This window comes from Sinocyclocheilus anshuiensis, unplaced genomic scaffold (genome assembly GCF_001515605.1).
Source record: "Sinocyclocheilus anshuiensis isolate Anshui unplaced genomic scaffold, SAMN03320099.WGS_v1.1 scaffold2056, whole genome shotgun sequence".
NCBI classification, from domain to species: Eukaryota; Metazoa; Chordata; class Actinopteri; order Cypriniformes; family Cyprinidae; genus Sinocyclocheilus; species Sinocyclocheilus anshuiensis.
In genome coordinates, this window is record NW_015551026.1 from 628,641 (window position 1) to 638,606 (window position 9,966).

General features: G+C 36.3%; 1 protein-coding gene across 1 annotated transcript in view; it reads left to right on the plus strand.

Moving 5' to 3' along the window:
• Positions 1-9,966, plus strand: part of LOC107661135 (zinc finger protein GLI2-like) — an 83,645-nt gene that overhangs the window by 44,101 nt on the left and 29,578 nt on the right. Inside the window, exon 3 of the mRNA XM_016450599.1 lies at positions 4,805-4,907. Coding sequence (XP_016306085.1) covers positions 4,805-4,907 — 103 coding nt within the window. The remainder of the gene's footprint in view (positions 1-4,804; positions 4,908-9,966) is intronic.

The following is a 9,966-nucleotide window of genomic DNA, read 5'->3' on the forward strand; positions in this document are numbered from 1 at the left end:
GGGATCACTAATAGTTACGCCCCCAACATTTGCATATACCCGCCCATGTTCTATGCCAGCCGCCAGCAGAACCTGCATAGCTGAATCAACAGAAGTTCTGCAGGTATTGTGAAGAAACAAGCACAACAACAGCGAAAATGACAGATCATGGAAATAAATGTTATGTTACAGGCTGTGCAGGGATAGGTTGGTGTCTGTATTCAGAAAGGCACGAAAAGCAAATAACGCATTCTAATAAAATAACGCAAGCCACTAAAGGGACATGTTAGCTGCTTGCTAGCAGTAGCCTGTTACATTACAGTACATAAGATTTCACTTACCACATAAACAGAGTAAGGAGAGATGACTGAGGATGATGGCGAATTATTTACAGATCCTGAGCACCACTGACAAGCATCTGATCTTGTAAAATGTGTGTTAAGTACTGCCGCTGTAGTTTACACAGATCACGTGCAATTGCAAATCTCGAAAGTTAAAGTAAAAAGCGATCGTGCATTCGAAAGCAATTTCAATGCCCCGCATATTAATAGCGGCTCCCTGATGTCCGCATTTTTTATACAGTATAATTAACCAACGATATAACTGCGAGAGAAAGTATTAAAATATATATTTTCCCTGTGTTTCCTACCGGCTGTGTGAGCTACTGAAATGAGCCGCACTGTGAAACAGCCAATCAGAGCAGAGCTCAAAATTATTATACATGACCCTTCCAAATAAGCTAATATCAGACCATTTCATTCTAGAGACAAATCCTAGGGTTGTAAATGGACATGTAAAACCGTTTCTGGAGATTTTTTTGCCCTTACCTAAGCCACATACCTTCTATGTAGATATCAGTTTAAAATATTGTATCAATGCATTCTATGGCACCTTTAAGATTTACCAGTGTACTGAAGTACTGAATTCATTGTATTAGACAAGACAACATTATGGTAGGCTAGTATACATTTAGAAAACATCTGTCATTTTATTCTAAAGATCAAAATTAAGATGTTCTCTAAAAAATATTATTTGAGTGAACATCTAAAGATTTTTTCAATAATTTCTCTTAAGAACATTTTTACGAACTTAAAGGGGTGGATTTTTGTGCACAAGCCCCTTGACTTTTTGACCATTTGCTCCACCCTTACAAAGCAAAAAATATATGGGAATAAACTGCAAAATATAATGTGATATATTACATAATACATTTCCATATAGGGGAAACTAGTGCTTATATTTTTCAAGTATTTAGAAATGAAGACAGAAATAGCATTACATGTAATATTCATTAAGTTTTATCCTTTCTTGTGCAAATATATTGCACATACATGTTCCCATAGAAATGTGAAAATATGTACAGATATACACACATTCACAGAATGAGTTACAGCAGATTTCTAGTTCCCAGCATGCTTTCCTTCTAAGTAAATCTTAAAATTAAGCATTATTTCATGTGTTTTTGCTCAATATTAATATAGAGGGAGATCTGTTAGTGTTTAATTTTCTGCTATTTTGGGATTTAAAAGGGTTTCTGGTATGTCTGAGTTTTTGGGGTTACCGTTGTACTGAAGAGTAGAGCCTGTGGTTAGGTTGACGACTGGCCAAACACCATTAAGAGTAAGACTATATATTAGTTTATTTAAAAAGTAATGGCTGTGAGTGTGCACTATTCAGCATGCTGATAGTCTCTTTGCTACATACTTAAGTACATGCAGGTGTGCTTGTGCTGTTGTTAACTAGATATATATGGAAATATGAAACATGTAAATAATTATAAAATATAGGAAATATATTATACATGTCTATATATTTGTGTATATACTGCATGAGTAAATATATGTGCAATATATTTATTCACATGCAGTACCATATCTTATCACATGTACATCTATTTTTTATGAAGTGTATTACTAAATATAAAATTAAATATATTATTATAATATATCATTATATTTATTGTCACACATTTTTCAATATATGAAAGTGGCAATTCCTTATGTATTATTCAATATATTGTATTATAGTAACACAATATATTATTCTGTATATTTTCAATATACCATTAAATCATTTAATATATTGATCATTCATATATATAAGGAAATGTATTTTCTTTGCATAAGGGCACACTGGTGTTCTTTGTTGGGAACAGAGTTGGTCAAACTATTAGATCACACCTGTGTACCCTCCTAAGTGCTGGACCTTGGCCCTCCTTTTGGCCCAAGAACAATGGAGCTGTCTGGGTGATGGAATAAGTCCCTCTTAGGCCATCCCTGCCTCTGCATCCTCATGAGGCCATGTCCACCCTCTAGTCAGAGTTACTGTGTCCCAGATTCAGTCTTTCAATTCATGTCTGCTCAGTTGTTGTGTTTGGAGAGGTTGCCATTTGACGGTTGGTCTTTTTATAATGTTTAATATGAAACATTGCATTAGCTCAGTGAGAGAAAAAATGAAAAACTGCTCTTAGTAACTTACTAAGCATTTTAGCTCATACATGATTCTCCACACATTACAGCACCAGTTCCCATCATTCTTAAACACGCAGGAATCCCATGAGTTTCCAAAGGCTTGCTCAAGCGCTGACATGCTGTGCACTTGGCCAAAGCATCAATGAATGTGTTATGTATATGCACGCTTATCCTCCTACACGCAAACCCTCATTACGTTGGCTCCTACACTCGGGAGAAATGCCTCTCCATATCCAACTCGCCAAGGAAAGGGAGTCTACCTTATTGGCAAGGAGAAACGCACAACACCAGAGCCTAAGAGTATGCAGTCACTTTGAGCTTTTAAGATGGATTTTAAGCCATCACACAATCAATCCCTCACTGCATTTGCCGTTGTGAAATAGCCTGCTTACCTGTCAGTTGTACTTTCCGCTGTGACAGTGATGAAGGGGTTGAAGAGCTGATCATTTCTCCAGGACAAATTCCACTGGAAATACCAACATTCAAATGTAATGCAAGCTCCTAAAGTACAATAACATGCACTGTTTTTTTTGTGTGGATATTTTTGGGGGAAAGCTTTGGTTTCAGAAATGTGCTTATTATTACAGCTCAAAAAAAACCTTTCTTATGATCCAAAAGCAGTTTCAATGCCCCGCATATTAATAGCGGCTCCCTGATGTCCGCATTTTTTATACAGTATAATTAACCAACGATATAACTGCGAGAGAAAGTATTAAAATATATATTTTCCCTGTGTTTCCTACCTGCTGTGTGAGCTACTGAAATGAGCCGCACTGTGAAACAGCCAATCAGAGCAGAGCTCAACATTGAGCCGCACTGTGAAACAGCCAATCAAAAAAGACCAGGACAAGTAGGCATGTTCAAATTTTTGACCGTTACTGCTTTCGGTATAAAATCTGCCCATAATAAATAATAAGCATGATTTACATAGAAACAAGGTTACCTGCTAATTGCAGGTGAATGAAGTGTGGGTTTTTGTGACAAAATATTGTGCGCAAAACTGCAAAAACTTCAAGGTGAATTCACCCCATATTGTTTGACATCTTCCTTAGTCTTGAATCAGAATAATGCATGCTTGAGAGCCATGGTGATGATTGGAGTGAGAGTGGCAGCTCTGGAATGCTGACTCATACAGGTCTCCTCCTGATGGGCCCCTGAGAGGCCCCTGCGGCCCTTCCCCACCCTCATCAACCCTCATCTCCACACAGGTAGAGATAATGTTCTGAGGACTTTACCCCCATAGTCTTTGTTCTCAGGTCAGAACTGACTCACTGGTGCACATGATGCCCAAGAATTTTAATACAGGCAAGGAATGGGCACAGACAGACACGCACAGGAGATGATGAGTCCATCCAAAAATTGCCTTAGGAGCTCATTAAGAGCAAATAATAATGATAAACGCACATTTAAGATGCAGACAGTAAACTATTTAGTGCTTACTCAAAGATTTATAACCACCACCTTAAGTAAGTTCCAGTCAATACTGAATGCATGTTGTTTTTTACAAGACCCCCTTAAAGAAAATCAACATTTTTATGACAGGAAGAGCATGTTTTGGCTCTCTTTTGTTAGCCCAGACAAATAAAACCTCATCATGAGAAACTGTAATTCACTCATTGCACATGTAAGACCACTAATATTGAGGAACGGTTTGTCAGTTTTCAATTATCTTGGAGATTTGAGGACCAGACTGTGGCTCAGTTCTAAAATCTTGTAAACTGCCTTGCTGTCTACTGTGTGTCATACATAGAGTTTGTCATTAGCATCCCTTACAAAAATTAACCATGGTTTTAATACAGATAAAACCAAAAAACCATGGTTACTATAGTTAAACCATGATAACCACAAATTAACCATGTTTTTGCTACACTAACCATTGTATTTGTAGTAAAACTGTGGTTATAAAAATGGTAATCAATATGCCAAAAAACCTTATTGTTATATGAAATAAACATTAACTGAAATAAAATAAGATATTTAAAAAATAACATTTATTTTATTTCAGCAAGTTGGCAAAAACACTTCTTATTTTAATTTTAACTTGATGTACTAAAACAACTAAAACTGAAGTAAAATTGATAAAAAACTATATAGCCATTAAAAGAATAAAAGCTAATAAAAATGACAAAAAATAGTAAAACTTTAAAATTAAAATGAGATTTTTTGAAAATGAGAAAAATAAATATATAGCACTCACAATTTTAGTAAAATAGTTATTTTATTTTATTATTTTATTTTATTTCATTTAATTTTATTATTTTGGAATAGCGCCTTTGCACACAACAGCCATCTTATGTCGTATTTTAGCCTCTATTGACATTTGTCTTTCTTCGCTTCTGTCTTTGACTCCATAGCTCCTCACTTATTCTCAACCTTCCACACGCCGATTCCAATCGACATGCGGCACCATGAGGGGAGGTACCATTACGAGCCACATCCTCTGCACCCCATGCATGGGTAAGTTTGTTAGCTGCTTCGACATTCATTTTCTTCTCTTTGCACTGATGGAATCATCATTAATCAAAAGACCCTGTTGAGTCATCTTCAATATAAAGCACACAGATTCAGAGCATGCCATTGTCAGGCCTTGTCCAGTACATCTGTTTGTCTTTTGCCTGAAAGATTGTTCAGCTCTAGCTGGAGATTTGCAGCACATGGAGAGCAAACATCTAAGTAGTGAGAAACAAATGCCAATAATTCAGTCATTTTAATATCACGGACAAAATGAGTGTTTAGTACAAAGCTGACAGAATGTTAGCATCTCTCATCCTTGTAGTATTTCATAGCTTCGGACAGCATCTGTAAGTCTGACATTTACTGAAACTATTTTGGCAAGTTTTGTTGTTTAAACCTGGTAATAGTCTTAGGATAAAAAAAAACTACGCAAAGTGAATCAGACGAACCAAATAATATAATTTTCGTATATACTAAGACTAACAATTAGTGCAAATGTGCATTTGCATTTAAAATCACAGATAGCAATACGTACTACGAGCCCAGTGACACTTGAACAATTTATCACAAGAGCTGAAGCAGCCAGAAAAAAAGAATTCCTGCCGTCTCTCTATGTACTCTGGCTCCTTTGATTAATGTGACTTGGCCTTGACAGAGGCCCCCTAATTCATCAAGACCCTGATTTAGCTGTCCTTTTCACTGCCTGTGTCCAATTCACCTAAATGCATGTATATTGCACAGCAAATTAAGCACAATATTATCTTTTGGAGGTGTATGGCAAGGGTCTGAAATGGAGATTGGACCCTAGTATAGAATGATTCATGGTACATAGGTTTTATGTTATCACTTAGGATAGCCATCTTTGCTACATGTAAAAGTAGTTGTTAGAGGTTTTCATAGATAAATAGGCAAAAATAAATAACACACTTATTCACCCTTACAGGAACACCATTACGATGTGTTGCTTGGAGATGTAGGTGGAACACAAATACAATGTCAGCATTTTTTCTAAAATTAACTTCATAATTTATTGAATTGTCGTACACTGACAATTGTTTGACTTGTGACCTGCAGATTAAAATAGTGGTTTCTGTATATTCAAATATGCTGAAACGCATTTGCCAAGAAGCCTTCCATAGCATAGCCATAGCCTTCCATAGTTAACAAATCTTAAAGATGAATGTCTAAATGTTTGTAGAATATTTCAGCATGTAAACAGAGCAATTAGCATCCAGAATCTAGCTTTCCTTTCCCAGAACCTCAATGACAGCAGAGTGAATGAGAAAAACACATCCTCCCTTTTTCTTTTTTCTTTTCGTTATTATTTTTGGAAAACAGTTTCAGATTGCAGTGGTATCGAGAACCACCCAACTTTTTTTTTTCCAACCTTTTTTTGTCCAACTTGATTAGCGTTTCTGTCCAGTGAGGAGCAACTTTGCACATACCTTGGTTCATAGGTTTGCATATTAAAGTTAATACATGTTTGTAAGGTTTGGACATGCAGTAATACTGCACAGAAAGGGACTGACTGGAGAGCATGCCTCAAGTTTGGAAAAGGTTCCCATGGCTGCCAGTGGCAGTTAACTGCAGTCTCTGTGGGATAAGATGTGATTCATCTAAATCAGAGCTCCTGACCAGGAACACTGTTAAGATGTGTCATACTGATATTCTCACTGGAGTCAGCAGGGAATATGTGTGTTCTGGATATTTCCACAGAAACTGCTTAATGAAAGCACATATTGTCAAAATATGAACATTTCATATGAACAGAAGTGGTAGAATATAAGAAGTATACTGAATATAAATACAAATAAAATATGTAGATGTTACATACATATATATATACAGTATATATATAATTTATTATTTTAATTTATGTTTTTCAAAGTTTTGTGACCATTTTAAGTTATGTTTAACCCAGAATATGAATTGCTTATGACAGCTTTGAGACAGTAACAGTACCTTCACGGTACAAATATTAATACATCACATATTGTCGGAACAGTGGCTGCCACTTCTTTTAGTAATACAGACACTAAAAAAATTAGTTAATGTGTTGTTTTACTATAGGCAGGTACCACGCATGGTGCAACAATAGAAAACTGCTAAAATGACAGGTAGCTATTAAAAAGAAGCTCTCTAAATGCACCATGATGTACCCTGTCTATGACTAAGGTCTCCTTAACCATTCAAGTACCATCTTGTCAGAGAGAGGGTGTAACAACAAGACCTCAGTTATCATTCTTGTCAGTAGAGGCCCTCTTTTTCTTATCCCTTGACAGGTAAAGTTGTAAATAATGGCTTATTATTGAGGGTTCAAACACCCTGAGCAGTTTTCCTGATTTATTTATATGTTGACATGTTGTCTTGTCAATTTTAACTGTCTGGCAATCACTGAGAAATATGGGAATGTACCCAAAACCGGGTTAATATATGTTTTTGTATATTTAGGAGTTCTCTCTTGCTGTTGTTGATATACTTTCACATAGTCGTGCAATTATGGCAGGAAAGACTTCAAAAATTGCTGAAAAAGGGGCTCTAGCAATAGAAGAGGAGGTGCAACCAAAAATCAAAAAGTCATGTCAATTAGAAAAGGTGCAACACTCACTCTTTAAGAAATCCAACTTTATTGGTTAAAACACATGTGACGTTTCGGCCATCATCCAGGCTTTCGTCAGACATCAAGACCAGCAGTAACAAACTTTGCTTATACATTCTTGCAATCAGCAACAGGTGTGCTACTTTGCCCATTAGGGGAGTTGCTTCTAAACAAGATTGAAAAAAAATAAATAAATAAAAATAAGATCTGTGGAACATAGCATAATCAATTTCTTGATTGAGACCTTTGGGAAATAATGTTTCTAAAGTTAAAATCCAAAAAGTCTCCATATTTGAATTTACGTTTCACAACAATATCTCTTCCCCGACCTACTGAATGCACTTGTTCAAATAAAAAATCTCACAAATAGAATGTGAATATTCTTTTAAATGTTGTGCTACTGGGTTACTCATGTCTCCAGGTCTTATGGCACTACGGTGTTCACATATACGAGTTCTTAATTCTCTTGATGTTTCACCAATATACAACATTCCACATGGACAGCGTATAGCCTAAATGACGTTACATGAATTGCAAGTGATGACATTTTTTATAAATATTTTTATAAATATCTTTGCCTGTTGATGTGAAAAATATTTAAATCTCCTGGTATATTGACATTGAGTGTGTGGGGGGGGGTTAACTAAAAAGCTCTTTAAATTCTTTGCTTTACAAAAAGTCATTAATGGGGGATGTTCAAACATTTTGGAAAGGCCTGGCTCTGATTGTAGAAAATGCCAATATTTCCGTATAATGTTACAAAGTATTGGAACTTAAAGGGTTAGTTCACCCCAAAATGAAAATGATATCATTAATTACTCACCCTCATGTCGTTCCAAACCCGTAAGACCTCCGTTCATCTTCGGAACACAAATTAAGATATTTTTGACTAATTTATTTAACAATTCTTCTCCCCCGAGTTATGTCTTCCGCCATTTTCAAGGTCCTACCTTGGTGACACGGACATCGAAAAAATCCATTGTCTCCTCACTAAATGACATTGTGAACTTAAGATGATCTGTTATAGAGTTTAGGTACTTATGAAAAGTGTTCAGAGATCCTAAATATCCCTGAAACAGTGCAAAAATGTCATCGATGTAACACTTATACAGCAATATTTGCTGAAAAAATGGATTCTTAGTTCTATCAAGAACCTGAAATTTCTCAACAAACCTAAGGTGTAAATTAGCGTAATTAGGAGCCAATCGAGTACCCATAGCTGTCCCGCATCGCTGTAGGAAAAAGCCATTCTCAAATCTAAAGTAATTCTTAGTAAGACAAGTCTCATCAAGTTAGCTAAGACTAAGAAGCATGATGGAGGGTTCTTATTCGATCTCAAATCAAGGAAATGCATACAATGTTCAATGCCAACATCATGTGGAATGACAGTATACAATGACTGAACATCAAATGATACTAGCAAACATTGTTCTGGTATAACAGTCTTATCCAAGAGTCTCAGGAAATTGCCAGTGTCCTTTAAAAAGGATGGAAGTGTTGTCACTAAAGGTTTAAGATGGTAGTCCACATACTGAGATTTTTTTTTCTGTTGCACTCACAATACCTGAAACTATAGGGTTTTCCAAACTTTTATGACTTTTAGGCAATGTGTAAAAAGCTTCAAAACCATTCAAAATTATATATGTATGTTTTGTTTTTAATTAACAGTTTTTAATTGACATCTGTTGATCTACAGCTTGGGACACTGTAACCGATGGTCACTATAATTACAACCGTGCTGACATTTTCTTTGGTGATGCCATCTGTTGTGATACTGTTGTCAATGGTCAAGATGGCAACCAGAAGCACATGCTTATGTGGCCGCATACAGATAACAAATCTTTGCTGGCAGTTTGCAAAATCATAGCACTATTGCAGGCGAATATTAATTTTGAGCACTTGCTTCAGCCATCCCCCCTTTCCACAAATGGGGGGGAGGATTTGGTGGTTTGTGTATGGCAAGTCTGTTTTCTTTCAGCTCCTCAAGAACAGAGACGTCTTTATGGCTACCCTTTCAAGGAGGCTGATGGCAGAAAGTTGGCAACAGGACAAGCTTGGTAGTCTGCAGGCGTTTACTGGAAACTGAGCACGACTCAGGCTGGGTGCAGGTTGGCCTCTGAACAGAGATGGTATAAATAAGAGACTGAGATGAAGCCAGACTGTGCCAAGCATAATGCATCTGATACCCGCCGCTCAGATAGTCACTGTAGGCTTTGCTCACATCTCATTAAAGGTACAAAAAAAAACAGTTTATCCATTTTTGAAAAATGCATGTGTTAAAGCAATGGTTTCAAATTCTGTCATCATTAACTCACCCTCATGGTCTCTGTTCTGTGCAATTGCAAAGGAGATGGCAATAACTTCTCTTCAGAATCTCTTCAACATCTCTTATGAAGTCATAGAATTGCGTTGTGTGATGAACAGACCAAAATTTAAGTTATTTACTAAAGTCACTGAAATTAA